Raw genomic sequence first — 16,865 nt, forward strand, 5'->3', positions numbered from 1 at the left:
CAAGGGGGAGAAACAACTTGAAGAGAGGTCTCCCATCTCGTAGGTGTACTTTCTAACCATTGAGCAATGGGACAATCTGATGTGAGTATCCCTCATTCTCTCCTGATGAAGCTCTTCCACTGTAGATACCTCATGAAAGAATGGGTGGAAAGGGGGGCTGGTCCCACCCATAGGCGCAGACTCCGTGGGTGCTCTGGGGCTGGAGCACGTATGGAAAAAAAATAGTGGGTGCTCAGCACCCACTGGCAGGCCCTGCCAATCAGGTCCTCCCTCCCATCCTCTGCTGATCAGTTGTTCAGTGGCGGGGGGGAAGGGGAGGAGCAGGAAGAGGCAGGTTGCGGCCTTGGGGAAGGGGTGGAGTGGGGGCAGGGGTCAAGTACCCCAGGAAAATCAGAAAGTCTGCGCCTCTGGTCCCACCTCACAGCTGGGTGCCCTGACCACTGGATTACAGTCATTCCTGCTTACACTCTTTCGCTGGTCCAATGACTATTTTAGCATTTATCCACAGTGGAGCAGTCAGTGGGCCACATAGAGAGAGCATGAGTAGGAATGGCTGTAGTACAGTGGTTAGGGCACGTACCTGGGAGGTGATAGACCTTGGGTCCAGGCCCTGCCCCACCACAGGAAGATTTTCAAGTGGAGAAGGAAGCAAGCCCACATTAAGGCATTCTGTAGTCAGGTATTTATGTCAGAATCTGAGCTTTCTTTCTTTCTTTTGCAGTGTTGTTGTAGCCACATTGGTCGCAGACAAAGTGTGTGAGATAATATCTTTGATTGGACCAACTTCTGTTGGGGAGAAAGTCAAGCTTTTAGGGAGCGCTTCTTCGAATCTGAAGAAGAGCTCTGTGTAATCTCGAGAGCTTCACGCTCACCAGTAAAAGTTGGTCCAATCAAAGATATCTCACCCACTTTGTCTCTCTCTCTTTTTTTAAGTGAGTTCTAGTTTTCATGGTTGCAAAGGAAAGCTTGAAAACATGAACTGAGTGTAATGATATAGTAATGTCTGCCTGAGTCGGCAGACAGAATAACACAATAGCTCTGAGAGGGGTGAACTGCCCTATGCATCACTATGGATAAAAGGTGGGGTTTGGTATTGTATTAGCCTAATAATGTGTTAAAATACAGCTCACCCTGTCCATGCTAAGGCTATGTCTACACTGCATTTTCGTTGTTAAAACTTTTGTCATTCAGGGGTGTGTTTTTTTCATATCCTGCAGCAACAAGTTTTAATGACAAAAAGCACCGGTGTGGACCGCCCCTTGTTCGGGGTAGTTTTATTTTGTCACCGGGAGACCCCTCTCCCGGCGACAAAGAGCGGCTACGCGGTGCACCTTACAATGATGCAGCTGCAGCGGCATGGCCATATGATTGTAAGGTGCACAGTGTAGACATAGCCTAAGGCTTTAAAACATCTAACAAAACTCACCCACCCATCATTTACCCTAATGTGCACAAGCCCTGATGTTTTAGTGCTTAGACTCTACACTCCAGCAGCTCTGCCAGCACCACCCCAGCAGGGGATGCTGGCTATAGTCAAAAAAGAAGAGCTTAGACTACCCAAGCAGATACATCCTGGGTGCTGGTATCTGGTCATCCCTGACTGCTCCAGGAAAGAGAGGACACTCTCCTGCCATTCTTAGTGGGGGACAAGGGAACAGCCACCCATCTGCTGATCCTGCATCTCCTGAGGAGAGGTGACACTCTTTACTGACACTCCAAGTGGAGGACCTCATGGTAGCCTTGTATCATGGTGTGGATCGCCTCCGCCTCCCCACATTGCCTTAGTTAGCCAGGCAAGACAAGTGCTAGTCCTTCCCTCAGCATCTCCTCCTGCACACCTGATCTCCGCCCTCATCTCCACCTGAAACCCTTAGTTCCTGGCAGCCTCCCAACCACTAGCAACATGTCTGCTCCCCTTTAAGTCCCCATGTCAAACTCCAGACCTCTTTTCCCACACCAGTGTCTTCCCAGTAACGGATCCAGTGCTTGGGGTGTTGCCAGAAGCAGGCAGAAAGTTACAGCAGCTGGGGGAGAGGGAGAACTATGAAGAAGCACAAGGGTGATGAGAAGGCAATAGGAGGAAGTACTTAACACACTGTGAGAGTTGTAGGGACAGAAAAAGGAGCTGGGGTGTAGTAGGGGGAACAGTGGGTCTGAAACTTGTTGTTTGAGTAGGAGGAGGAGGCAGCTGTGTTGTGGGATGGGATGCCTGGAGAAGCTGTAGGGGCACAGAGCATGGGAACGTAAACGGGATAGTGCAGGGGTTCTCAAACTGGGGGTCGGGACCCCTCAGGGGGTTGTGAGGTTATTACGTGGGGGGTCGCAAGCTGTCAACCCCCACCCCAAACTCCGCTTTCCCTCCAGCATTTATAATGGTCTTAACTATATAAAAAAGTGGTTTTAATTTATAAGGGGGGGGGGTCGCACTCAGGGGCTTGCTATGTGAAAGGGGTCACCAGTACAAAAGTTTGAGAACCACTGGGATAGTGTTTAGTCCAGCTGGTTTGAGTAGCCATAGGAGGGAACTGTACTGACCTAAATTGGTGATGGTGGTGGTGGGGTTGTAAGGACAGTGTCAGGGATCAGTACCCAGGGGCCGGAGTGCAGGAAGTCAGTGAAGTAAAGGAGCCAGTACCTGCGGGGGTGGGCGTTGGGTAGTAGTTGGGAGGGTATCTGAGAGAGGGAACAGTGACAAGTAGATAGGATGAGGGGGTGCAGTGGGAGGGGGTTCAGTACCCAGTGCCTGGGGCATGAAAGTGCAGGGGGGGAGGTATAGGGCTTGAGGGCAGTTTCCCAGAGGGGTTGTGGGCAGGTGCAGTGGGAAGGGGTACAGTGACCAGAGGTGTATGGGCAGGTGCAGCACATGGAATGCAGTGTCCAGTGGATGTGGTTTAGGAGTTCAGTGAGCTGTAGATGGGGTGTGGGGGTGCATTGTCGAGCAGGTGTGGTTTAGGGGTGCAATGTCGAGCAGATGGGGTTTTTGGGTGCAGTGGACGGTAGATGGGTTGGAGGTATCGTGTTGGGCAGGTGGGGTTTAGAGGTGCAGTGGCCAGTGGGTGTGGTTTAGAGGTGCAGTGGCCAGTAGATGGGGTGTGATGTGCAGTGTCGGGCGGTTGGGGTTTAGACGTGCAGTGACCAGTAGATGGGGTGTGGGGGTGCCGCGTCGAGCATGTGGGCTTTAGAAGTGCAGTGTCCAGTAGGTGAGGATTTGGGTTGGGGTGCAGTGTCGGGCGGGTGGGTTTTAGGGGTGCAGTGTCCAGTGGGTGAAGATAGGGGTTAGGGGTGGGGTGTAGGGGGGCACTGCCAGTAGATAGGATGTGAGGTGTAGTGTCCAGTGGGTGAGGATGGGGGTTGGGGGTGCAGTGTCAGGCGGGTGGGTTTTAGGGGCGTAGTGACCAGTAGATGGGGTGTGGGGTGCAGTGTCCCTCGGTGAGGATGTGGGTTGGGGTGCAGTGTCCAGCGGGTAGGGTCTAGGGGTGCAGTGACCCGTGGGTGAGGAGGGGGCTGGGGTGGGGTATACGGGTGCAGTGCCATAGCTCAGCTGGAGGAGGTGCACAAGGGGTGCAGCGCCCGGCGGAGGGGGCCTGAGGCCGGTCGGTGCGAGTGGCAGGCGGCGAGCGGGCACGTTACCTGCGTGCTGGAAGCCCGGCCCAGCCCAGCCCAGCCCCCCTCCCCGGCGCTGTCAGACCGCGGAGAGGCCGGGCCGAGGCGCTGCTGGGAAGCCGATCCCACTCCGCTCCTCCCCGGCTGCGCCCAGCCGCCGCGGCCATGACCGATAACATCCCCCTGCAGCCCGTCAGGCAGAAGAAGCGGATGGACAGCAAGCACCGGAGCGGGTGAGCGCGGGGTCCGCAGCGGGCGCTCCCCTCGGGTCCCGCGGCTGCCGTGGCTCCCCAAACCCCGGCTTCGCTTTTTCCGATGCCCGGCTGGCTGGGCTGCTGCCCCGCGGCTGCAGGGGGCTGCGCCCCTCTAGGGCCCTGCCCGGTGGCTGATGTGTCCGGCTGGGCTCCGGCTGGTGCTGGGCAGCCAGCCCCGCCCTGGAACCGGCTCCCCGGTCCGCTCTCGGGGGAAGGAAGGAAGGAAGGGAGCGAGCGATGGGTGGGGATTGCCCCCTCCTCCTCCTCCTCCTCCTCCTCCTCCCTGGGCTGGGGAGAGGCGTCCCGGCAGCGGCGTCCCGGCAGCGCCGGGGACCCCGGCTCTCTCGCCATGTGGCTGGCTGGGGCGCAGGGGGCCCGGCTCGCCTTTGTTTGTTCCAGCAGGGCCCGGCCCCTGGGCAGCAGCCGCACAACGCGCCCAGGAAAGGACACAGCGGGCTCTGGCATTAGGGGGTCCCCTCTCCTTTGGGAAGGGGAGGCTGGACTGGGAAAAGCTCCCTTCTTTTGGGAGGGGGCCTAGGAGGGTCGCTGGCCTTGCAGCCCCCCGGAGAGGCTGAGAGCTGGTGTTGGAAGATGGCATTACTAGGGGACCGATTGAGGTCTCCTCTCTCGCCCGGGGCTGCCTGGCCAAGGTCCTGCAGGGCGGCGGCCGCAGCGGCGTTCCGGCAGGAGCTGACAGGTTGTTCCTGACGCCATTGTCTGTGGCACACCCAGCGCCGCGATCCCAGCCCAGCGAACTGCAAGAAAAGGGCAGGATCCTGCCATGGCAACCTGGTTACGCTAAAACGATAGGCCCTGCTCCCTTGTGCAGGCGGAGAGCCCCTTCCCTGCCGTCTCGCCCTGGGACTGCAGGACCTGTGCATCTCAGGCTGGGTGAAATGAAAGAACAGAGCCCTCTTGGAGGCTCGTATATTGCCAAGCTTGAGGAATGAGCCTCAGATGAAGTCACTTGGCACTCCATTTATTACTGCTGTTATGAAGAGATCACACCCAGTTTTTCTTCCTTGCACAAATGTAAACAAAGAAATAGCCTGACAGCTTTAAGCCGTAGTGTCAGGAACAAACTGGCAATGGCCAGATTTTCAGACGTATTGACTTTCTCAATGGGAGCTCAGCTCCTCTGAAAATCAGCCCATATGCTTCAGTGGCACTCAGGCACCCTGGTGATTGGGAGGGCTATGAAACCCTTGGCTGGATGGCTTGTTGGTAGATTATCTTGGGGGAAGGGGAGGATGTGTATGGCAAGCCATTTGAATACAGATTTTCATTTAATGTATTTATCATTTAACATCTGATCAGGATCATTCTGTTGCTTAGCTCAGCGTAGGCAGAATGCAGGTTGTTGCTTCACTGAGTGGGTTTTATTAATGACAATACACTTGTTTTCAGGAACAAATATATTTATAACTTTATAACAAAGGGTTCTAGCTACTTACAGATCTTACCATTTTAATTATATTGGTACAGCTAAAGCAGTGCAACCCCTGATGATGTATTGATTATATTGATATAAAGGTGGTTTATTCCTGTGTAAAAAGAAAAGGAGTACTTGTGGCACCTTAGAGACTAACCAATTTATTTGAGCATGAGCTTTCGTGAGCTACAGCTCACTTCATCGGATGCATACCGTGGAAACTGCAGAAGACATTATATACACAGAGACCATGAAACAATACCTCCTCCCACCCCACTCTCCTGCTGGTAATAGCTTATCTAAAGTGATCATCAAGTTGGGCCATTTCCAGCACAAATCCAGGTTTTCTCACCCTCCACCCCCCCCCCACACACACACAAACTCACTCTCCTGCTGGTAATAGCCCATCCAAAGTGACCACTCTCTTTAAAATGTGTATGATAATCAAGGTGGGCCATTTCCAGCACAAATCCAGGTTTTCTCACAAATCCAGGTTAGTCTCTAAGGTGCCACAAGTCCTCCTTTTCTTTTTGCGAATACAGACTAACACGGCTGTTACTCTGAAACCCATCTTATTCCTGTGTAGCTATTCCCATGCAGGTAAGGGAATAAGCTGTACCAGTATTTTATACCAATGTAACTGTGCCCACACTAGGGGTTGTACTGGTATAACTATTTCAGTTAAAAAAAAAATCACAACCCTAACTGACAACATTATACCAGTACAAAATGTGTGTATAGATTTGGAATCGAAACTTGCTGACTGGAAAGTAATGTTGTATTATGATGACAAATTGTGATCCAATGACAAATTAATCTTTTTTGTTTTAAATATCATATACAGTTGTAGCAAATACACCAAAATCTCAGAAGAAATAATGATTGTGTTGGAACAAATAAGGAAGAGTACATATCAATTACCATTTTGTTACATTTTTTGGTTAATAATTGTGATTTGGATTCTTTTTAACTGAGGTTGTTGAGCAACCTACAATGTTCTGTTGATGGATAAGGTTTCTGTCATGTAGCTGACAGTATGTTGATTTAATAATGTGAAGTTGGCCTGGACACTGAGGACTAGACTGTGGAACATGTGTGCTATATAGCAGTCATGGTAGTAATCTGTTAACGACAGTTCCTGGGTTGGCCACTGCTTAAAGTTCAGTTATGAGATAAAGGATCAGCTATATGAGGGGCTTAGGGTATTCCTCAATGCTCCTTAGCTGATTTGCTTTCTTAGAGGTCTCCACAATCTCCATAGGTCTCTCTTGGGCATTCTGTTGTGGTGTGCCTTGTTAGCAGATGCTGACAGCAATTACCCTGATGTAACGTAAGCACTAGCCCTATGTCACTGGCTAGGGAGCTCTCACTTGGAGGCAGTATTTCCTGTGCTAGCAAGAACTGTTGACAGCTTGCTCTTATGATGCTGCATTGATTTAGTGGTTTGAGATTCTGTGACTTTTTTGTTTTTCTTTATACAAGTCCTGATCTCTCTCTCTTTTTTTAAAGACCGGCACACTCCAGAAAAGTGACTTATTTACAATGATTTTCAGAGTCTTGTCTTTTGTCAAACAGCCTCTGACATAAGTTAGTTTATTTGATCAATATATTGGGTGCATTGGCAAAGTATCTAAGCAAAGCAAAGCGGCTCCCTTTCCCCCCAAATATTATAAGTCTTAAGAGAGAGCAACCAGCCAGACAGTATAAGTCCTTGCTCTGTCATCCATCTCAAGCCCCCTGGCACAAAATGATCCATTTCCAACTAATTAGAGAGGAACAGGGAGAAAATGGTAGCAGATGCAGAATGGGGTCCTGGCCCATGACTGGGCGTTCTATGTAGTACTGCAATGCAAATAATAATAGTATAAACCCCCCAAAAAGTGGTATCCAGGCTAACTCCTGGAAGACCCTACCTTATAATATGGTTTTGATTGCTGCTTGGATTGTAAGAGACTCTTTGTGGCATTCGTTATATGTGTATACAGTGCCTAGCACAATGAGGTCCACATCTCTGATTGGAGTCTCTATGTGCTACTGTAATATATATAAATTAATAATAATTGACCAGTGATCCCTTCTGACCTTAAAGTCTCTGACCCTAACTTAACAGTAGACCTCTCAAACTGAATGTAACTGCTGGGAAGGCACATAAGGCAAGAGGAGATTGTATTAGTATATGAAGTCATTCATTTAGGTCTCTGAGTATATGAACAAAGAGCTAGAACTGTTTGAAATACTTGCAGCCAGTGTAGGCCATGGAGGGCAAGTCCACGTTACTGATCTTCCTCCTCCTTACAAGGCAGCAGCCATGTTTCAGCTTCCAGATGCATTTCAAGGGAAACACAGTGAGGAACTCATTACAGTACCGTTACTGAGATGTGACAAAGGAAAGGTTGGCTGTGGACCATGTCAAGGAGAAACAGGTGTTTTAATAAGTTGGTGATGGCAGTAGCCATTCTTGGCCATAGCCACAACATTGACCCCCTCCCTCCGCCCCGTCCAGTGTGCAGGCAAGGGTGACTTCTGAATTCTGCAGCTGTATTGCTTGAGTAATGGACACGTTTTTCACAATTTTCTTGTCACCTTGGTCTGGTCTTGACTGAGTTATATAGTTATCTCACCCAAATAAAAATGCCAATTTAGCTATGACATCCTGATAACCACTCTCTGGAGTCTATAATGTCAGTTCAAAAAGAGACATGGTATTGAGTAATCTCAAAATGCTGATGATAGTGTCACAGCCCGTACCTCTGTAGGGGCTTCTGGGGGTTATGTATCCTGAGACAAAAAGCTGTGGCTTGCTTTCTTGCTATGGACAGTACCCAAATGTACCAAGCATATCAAAGAACATATGCAAAGACTTGATCTCTACCCTGAGCACCTTCTAATCTAAGGACCCATTCCTACTATGTAGATCATGCAGGAAGACTGCTGTGCCTATGTAGAGACTATGTAGAGGCAGGCACTGTTTTTTTGTTCTGCATTTGTACAGCACCTAGCACAGTGGGATCCTGATCCATGACTCTGGCTCCTAGGTGGTGTGGTAATGCAAGTAATAAATAATAGTAAATGTGATGCAACAAGTGAGGAAAACCAAAGAATAATTGGAAATGGGATGAAGAAGGACAAGGATTCCAGTAATAGGTCACATGGTTACTCGTTATGGTATTGAGCTTAATGGTTCCATTAAAATGGTAAATTAGCTCACTTGTAATCAACGGGGAGAGATTGGAGTGAATAGATGAATAAATGATTTTTGGCCCCTATCCTGCCTCTGACTGTGTGGGTAAACCTCTGCATTTGTGTAGAGCTGCATTGATTTCAAAGGGGCTACAGACAGGAACAGTGTTTCTGTCATGCAAAGTCAAGTGCAGTATCGGGGCCTTTATTTATTAAGTGCGCACTTGGCCCTGCTGCACAGCCACTTACAATGCAAAAACATCCTAAATAATATAAATCAGTTTAAAAAGTCAAGGGAATATAATGGCAAAGTGGTGGTATCCTCTGGAAAGTGCTCCCCAAAGTGTTTCCATGGGTATTTCTTAATGACCTCTTGTATAAAATTTAATCAGTTGACAGTGGATTTTTTTTTATGGCTATTACTGCAAATTTAGCCTGATATCTGCAAATCAAGATGTTGTCTTTCTGCCTCTTGCCTCATCACCAGTAATAAAGATTTGGTAAGAAGAATTTAGGCCCCTGACAGACCCTCCCAAGCATAGAGGTCCACTTGTGTGGACCCTCATACTTCACCGGTGCTTTGTGCAAGCATAAGGGTCTGAACTGCATATTTCTAACTGCAGGATCCGAACCATAGATAACAGTTCTACTGATTATGCATGTGGCAGAGTAGAACCCAGCTCACTGTTCTATAGCTGTACTGACTCTGCGATCCTAAAAAAACACTTAGTCCAGGGTCCAGTTCTGCTATTGGGTATGAATGAATGGATGCCTGTACTGACAGACCCTATCTGAAACTGGATCCACATGGATCCTTTTGCAGGATAAAAGGGCCTCAGTCAACAAAGGTAGCAGATACAACTGAAAGTTGCAAATGATATAAACACGTTGAATGAGATTTTTACGTAATTTTTCTGACCCTTTGAAATCATAACTGTTGTGATAGATTATGGATTGTTGTAGAAACCTATAACTTGGGTTAATGCTGTTAGTAATTTTTTGACCCAAACAGTAAGTGTTTGATTTGAATATAGAACAACTTGTTTTCGTACTCTATGAACATTTTCATTTGAATGTTTTTGTACCTTATTTAAAAAGGAAGTAATTAAAAAATTCAGTAAAAAATTTATTTTAGAGTAATGTGCTTTAAGCTCAACAACTATATACATCAGTGACTGCTACTATGATACTGCAGGTGTTTATCAATATTAGTAGAATAGAGTATAATATAGAAAATATAATATAATTTAAATAACATTAGTAGCTAATGGCAATATTTTTAGTTCCATCTGAAAAAAGTGGAAATATCTTGAGTGTTTCTAGCTTTAGCAGTTGATGATTCATTTTATGTAGAAAGACTTTTAAATTTTGTTTGATTTTGTTACTCTTATGTAGAATAATACTTTAGATTATTGAACTTTGAAATGTGTTAACTAATCCTAACTACATCTCCACGTGATAGGGGTAGTGTAATAGGTTGGTACCCATTCAAAAAGTGTCCAGTGTTTTCTTGGTTTTAAAAAAAGCAATTTGAATGTATTAATGATTTCATAGGAATAGTAAAATATTTTGCAACATCCTCGTCCACAATTGCCACCTCCCCCCTCCCCCCCGGAAAACAACAACAACAAAAAACCATCTAAAGCAAACAAAAACCTGCCCCAAGGGAAAAAAATCTATTGGTTTTCCAGGTAAACTTGCATCTCCCTCCTACACAATCCATTTCTTAAAGCTTTATTTTTCTAACACAAATCCTGTTTAAAAAAAAAAAAAAAAGAACATGCATTGGTTGATTAATCAAGCTATTTGAGGTTTGGCATTTAGGGTCTGTGTACAGTTCTTTAAGGAAAACAAGTGACTTATGTTGGAAAAGGTTGAAAACCCCACCTTTAAGGGATGACTTATTGATTGACTTCTCAATAACCTGCAAGGAAAAGTCAAGAGCGAACTTTCAATAATATGACAGATTGTTCCTGGTTCCAATTGATCAGCATTATCAAATGCATTTTTGAGAGGTTAAGATAATTCAGTTTCCAAAGGGGAAGAAAGAAAACACTAAAGAGGCGTCCTGAAGTTTTTCTATGTTGATCTCCTCGCTAACAATCTTTCCACACCTTCTTTCACTTAAGCAGTTATCCTGTGATTTGTCTGAATTTTATTGTTAGCTCTTGAATACGCAGTCCTAGCCTTGATCTGCTAAAACACCAACTGCTGTTACAACAATTCATTAATAATTATTGTGCTTAGTGAAAGACTAGCCCGTGTATGTGAGTGCAGGATGTTAAAGCAGAAATAATGAGTTTTAGAATTCTATCTTCAGAGAACAAAATATAAGATTTCAGTGAGGACTTTAAAGAATGTTAAATGTAGTTGAGTATCTTCCCAAGAAGTTAAATATTTGCTTCTAGGAATGGGCACGCAAGTCTACACCACAGAAATATCTGCTTTCCTGCTGAAAGTTCCATTACAAATTTATCAAATGGGTAGACATACTGCACCTGCATAAGTGATGTGTAGAGATGAACTGTTGCCATTCAGCATTCCTGGATATGTTTAGTTTGGATTGTAAGTTTCTGCTCTCTACCCAGTCAACAAAATTGTCCAGATTGCTTTGCTGTTTTGTGGGACAACAGGAAAAAACAAGGTCAGGGAAGTGAATAGGTGTTAAATTCCAGCTGTGGTGGTTTGACTATAAGCTTTCATAACAAAAAGCTCTTTAGGGATCTTCTCGAACATACAAGTGATAAAGGTCAAAGTTTGTATTCCTGGCATCGTTAGCTATATTTTTAAACCTATCTGTGGAAATACACTGGCACATGCTTTCTTTGTTTAGTTTTACATTTTCTGGAGAAGGTTGGATGTAATGTGATTCTGAAACTTGCTGACTGACTTTTCCGGTTAGTCCATTAAACCATCAACTGCAACCCATGGATTTGTATTATTGCCGACTGGAGTAACACGTCTGTTTTTTTGGGTTTTTTTACTGCAGTCTTTAAATTGGATAAAAAGTCTGTGTTACAGAACTGCATAGGTCAAGTTCTGCCTTTTTTATTATAAGGTTCTGTAGATAGTATGAAAGTACAAACAGCATATAAATAGATATCCAGGACTATGTGTGATCACTTAAAAATGCCTTCAAATAGAAGAGAAAATATAATAGGGGAATCTCTTGTAAATTCTCTGCACATGTGTTGGAAATCAAATGTGTTGTAAGTAGCGATAATTCTTCTTTACTTGGACAATATTATATGTATCACTTTCAGAACCCAGATAGGCAGGAAGTCTTTTTTCTCGAGTTTAAGTACATGTTGAACTTTCTTTCCCCCGTATCTAACGAAGTTGTGAAATCTTTGGTTGGCTAGGAGTTGCAGAAATTGGAAATGAATTATTAAAAGTTAACATAATTAACTGTTGTTCAATACTTGTGTTTGTAGTGAAGTACTGTTCCAATAGCAACATTCCTGTTTGTAGTGGGGATATTGTGTGAGATGATAGCCTTGTTTACAAAATGTGCTCTCACTTTCACTTTAGCACCTAGAGTTAAATCATGGTCCATTACTCCTCTTTTTCCTTTGGTAGGGTCTACTTCTTAAGTTTAGACTGACCCTGATCCAGCAAAGCATTCAAGCCTGTGCTTAACTTTAAGCACTTGAGTTTCCCTATTGAAATATATGAGACAATTCACATGCTTAAATGATTTGCTGGACAGGATCTTGAGCTTTAACTATGGTCAAATCTGCCTTGTTACTAAAATCATGTTAGGTGTTATATATACTCAGTGATTTATAAGTTCATAGTAATTTAAAGAAACTAAGTGCTGTTTAAAATGTGTATATTTATCCCCACACAGAGCACTCCCTTTTATAAGAACATTCAAGTCACTGTTTTATGGTAGCATCATTCATGTAATTTTCTATTGCATTTCTGAAGAAACATATCAGTGAGCTCTTTATACCCTTTAAAGTTTTAGAAGTTAGTTTTGGATAATTTAAAATAATCTTTGGAACATATTGGTGAATTATAATAACCCAAGAACATATTAGAAGTTCTGTGTTAAAATATTTGGTCCCCCTTTTCGCCCTATCTCCTCATGTAACTATAAAGATATGTAGCTCTTTATTTCTCTCAGTAAAATCCCTAAAAGAGGCTCAACCTGAAAGATAAGCAAAAGTAACTTTGGTTTCTAATATGTGATTAGCAGGAGTCTGTCTGGAATTGTGAAGCAGGTTGTGGAGATAAACTGAGCATTGTAAATGCACGTTCCTTTTGGTAAAGCCTCTGTTTTAGAACTTCACACTGAAGGTCATTCTAAATACAGCAGTTAACATGAGTAAATCTGGCTAACTTTGTGTCGCTTTCCTCTCTCATTGAGATTTGAGAAAACAATCCTCCCATTCCTAAAAATGAACAAATATATTTCCCTTTTGACACCCCTCTGAGCACCAACATTTTCATTAATTTATTTCTTAAATAGCACTAGTATAGTTTAAAGGAAAATTATTGACTTAAATCACAGCTCTGTCTGAATTTTTTTTTCCCTAAGTCTACAAGCAACACCTTTAATAGACGTAATTAAATACTTATGATTAGAATTAGATTTAAAAAAACATATTTTTAAAGTTTAATTTGTAAACTTGACTACACTTTTTGTGAGGTCAATTTAATTGTTTTGCCTTGTATAAGTCAATTTCCCATAGTTTTTTCTGTATCTGTCTTCCATTACTCCTTTTTCTCTCCTCACTGACTGAAAGATGGGGTAAACTTTTAAAAAACAGGAAAGTGTGATTGTAAAACTGCAAAAATTGGCAGGGAGATTCAGATGCAAGAGTGGTACCGGAAACTACTTTTAACTCTCTTTTGAAATTGGATAGATTTTGAATTATTATGAATCACGTTTATTATGTTAGTACCTAAAGACCAGTCAAAAATGTGCTAGGTATTGTACAAACACAGAGTAACACACAGTGTCATTTTCTAAAAGTAATCAAATGTAAATAACCTGGGTGAAAGCGCACATTAAAAATCAGAAACTGTCATTATAGATACTTGAAGGGTAAAAGATGTTCTAGATTATTTTACTCCAATAAGTTGAGATATCTGTTCATTGCTTCAATCAGTCAAGTTACTAACATTGAAAGCTGTATTTATTTCTATTAAATTTTCCAGAATTCTCATACATTTTCCTCTAGCAAATGAACAAATAGTTTGTGGGTGAGCAGCAGATGCTAACTGGTGAGGCTGTGATAAAGCTGACCTGTATATTGTTATAGACCGAAAAAGGTGATGAACCCATAATTTAGACACTGTGTGTTTTCACAGAAACGTGACAAAGCTGTAGGGAACCAGTGCTGGGATCCAGTGTTTTAGCTGATGGCATTTCACCCTTCTTCTCGACCAAAACTACTATTCTGTAATCATAACCGCCTGTAATTCTGTCGAGAGAAGCCATAGGTCTTTCACCTTTAGGAGCAGTAGTGGTGTACTCTGCAGTACTGTGTAATATGGGACAAGATTTTTATTTGATTCCACGCTTTCTGTGAGGAAGGTTTTTGCGAAAGTTAATAGTTATAGTGATCACTTTTATTATAATTTTTTCTTTTGAGGTTATAAGCTCTTTGGGGGTAGGGACTGTCACTGTATGTTTGTACAGGACCTAGCACAATGGGGCTCTGATCTAACTGGTGCCCTTAGGCTATACCACAACACACACACGTTATCTTTCTGATAAGTTTCAGAGTAGCAGCCGTGTTAGTCTGTTTTTGCAAAAAGAAAAGGAGGACTTGTGGCACCTTAGAGACTAACCAATTTATTTGAGCATAAGCTTTCGTGAGCTACAGCTCACTTCATCGGATGATGTTTCACTTACTGCTTCTTAGTGAAATGTAATCACATCAGAATAGTGATCTGATTATGTGGGAAATCATTTTGCACTGGTCTAAAAAGAGTGAGAAAATGCCTCTTATAAAAGTTTAATCCAGTTAGATGTCCATGAAATACTTTGAGTTAGACTACCTTTTCCGTGCTAGCTTCTGTAAACCAATTGGATTTTCAAGCTTTTTGGATTCTGAAGGAGTTTACTTAGCAGATAAGATTTTTTTTTCCCTGTGTTTATTTGCAGATGGGGGTGGAATGCATGAAAGCTGATACTTTTGTATAAAACCACCTTTGTAGCAGTGAATGGTGTGCTCTATTCATCATGCTGTTTCCTGTTCTGCAATACGTATATAGAGAGTTTACCTGCGGAAAGCATTGAATACTTCCTTAAATGGAAATTTACTTGCTTTATTTCTGATCAGTTAGATACGCAGTTACCCAAATTGTTTGAGCAGATGACTGTTATAATTTAAGGCAGACATCTTGACATTGTTATCTAATGTAGTGAGTCAGATATGCATTTCTATCTGATCTCCAAGGCATTCTGTTGTAAGCTTGCATCTGATACTGGGCTGTATTTCAAATGTCAGTGAAATCTAATACAAATTCTTTTGCTATAAAAAGGGGGGAAAACATTAGCTTTTATTTCAAGCAGTGACAGGAGGAAACTTGAAGGAAAAACAATCTTTGCTGACCTGGAAGGCTACAGCATTGCCATTTTGAAAAAGAGAGAGACTGTTCCCGAGTGTGTCCTTTTGTAAGGACAAAGGAGAGTGGGAAATTTCTGTATCTTCTAGCAGATACAGAAATACACATGTGAGGAGCGATTTAAAAAGACTGGGACTGTTCAGTTTAGAAAAGAGACGACTAAGGTGGGTATGATAGAAGTCTGTAAAATCGTGAATGGTGTGGTGAAGGTGAATAAGGAAGTGTTGTTTACCCCTTCACATAACACATGAACCAGGGATCACCCAATGAAATGAATAGGCAGCAGCTTTAAAACAAACATAAGGAAGTATTTCTTCACACAGCACACAGTCAACCTGTGGAACTCATTGCTGTGGGATGTCATGAAGGCCAAAAGTGTAACTGGGCCTCAAAAAAGAATTAGATAAGTTCACAGTGGATAGGTCCTTCAATGACTATTAGCCAAGATGGTCAGAGACACAACCCCATGCTTTGGGTGTCCCTAAACTTCCAACTGCCAGAAGCTGGGACTGAATGACGGTGGATGGACCACTCAATAATTGCCCTCTTTTGTTAATTCCCTCTGAAGCATCTGGTGCTGGCCACTGTTAAAAGACAGGATACTGGGCTAGATGGACCATTGGTCTGACGCAGTAAGGCCGTTCTTATGTTCATCTGTTTGTTCTCCTATTCCTCCATTTCTCCTGGGTATTAGGGGCCTTTGTATTTCTTTCTGATCCATTTGGGACCAGATTTTTTGCTAGCTATTATAACTGGGATCAAAGCAGTATAATGCATGTCAAGTTGTGTCAGAAGAAGTGCCAAATGGTTGTAACTGACTTGTGGATAATAAAAAGAGGATTGCTGTATTGCATTGGATGTTTTAACGACACTGCTGATCCAAACAGAGCTGGCCTTGGGATAGGGTGCAGCCTGCCTTGGACTGATGGGACATGGAATGGATCATTCCGATTATAGGTTTGAAAAGATGTAATAATTATTTGCTGGGGAGAAGATTGGGAGACCATATTCTTCAGGATGAGTATGGAATTCCAAATCACTACCAAATCAGCAGGAGAGTGACAGAATTGTACTGTGTTCTTTATGGAGCTGGAGACCGAGGGAACTGTACAAGTTTACAGCCTGGTCAGGAACCATATGCAAAAGGTGCATAGATTTAATTGAGCATAAACACTGCAGGCTCGGGTGTTTAAGCCATTGCTTTTTCTTAGCAGAATGTGGGTAACCCTCCCATTACGGATAGGATTCACTTTAGTAATTCAGCAAATATGTGTCCTAAGGTGTAGCAATAGAAAGAAAGATTGGTGCATGCTGCTCAGTGATGTCACAACTATTGATTGTGACACAGTGACAAAGTACAAACTGATATTGTTCACATTCTTTGGGAGTGAAGTGGAGTTTCATACGAATGTGGATTTCAACTGCCTGAAACCATTTTCGGGCAATAGATAGTGAAATTTGTTTTCTGAAATTACAGCTGCGATAGCAGACATTGACCTGCGCTGCCTGCCCTGTGCTGTACAGGAGCTTTTTGTGAGGATTGTAAACAGGACAGAGAGGCCGAATTCCACCCCATGTGTAAACTGTAGGGTGTGGCAGCTACCAGTGCTTCCGAATAACATGCCCAGTCTACAAATAGCCATGAAAGAGGGAGGTCCTGAGCAGTTTCAGCTGTCCCCGGGGAAGAAAACTCACTCAATACTGCCAACTCTAAAGATTTAAAAATCATGTCAAGCTCCCAAAATCATGAGTGCCTTAAAATCATGAGGGTTTTAGAAGGAATGATTTGGGGGTTATTTTTATTTCCCTTCAGG

General features: G+C 43.6%; 1 protein-coding gene across 1 annotated transcript in view; it reads left to right on the forward strand.

The window, feature by feature from the left end:
* Nucleotides 1-3,679: 3,679 nt before the first annotated feature.
* Nucleotides 3,680-16,865, forward strand: part of ATP9A (ATPase phospholipid transporting 9A (putative)) — a 94,880-nt gene continuing 81,694 nt past the window's right edge. Inside the window, exon 1 of the mRNA XM_084646286.1 lies at nt 3,680-3,836. Within this exon, the coding sequence (XP_084502412.1) occupies nt 3,769-3,836 (68 nt within the window). The 5' untranslated portion in view covers nt 3,680-3,768. The remainder of the gene's footprint in view (nt 3,837-16,865) is intronic.

Source organism: Lepidochelys olivacea, assembly GCF_965140295.1.
Source record: "Lepidochelys olivacea isolate rLepOli2 genome assembly, chromosome: 13".
Taxonomy (NCBI): Eukaryota; Metazoa; Chordata; order Testudines; family Cheloniidae; genus Lepidochelys; species Lepidochelys olivacea.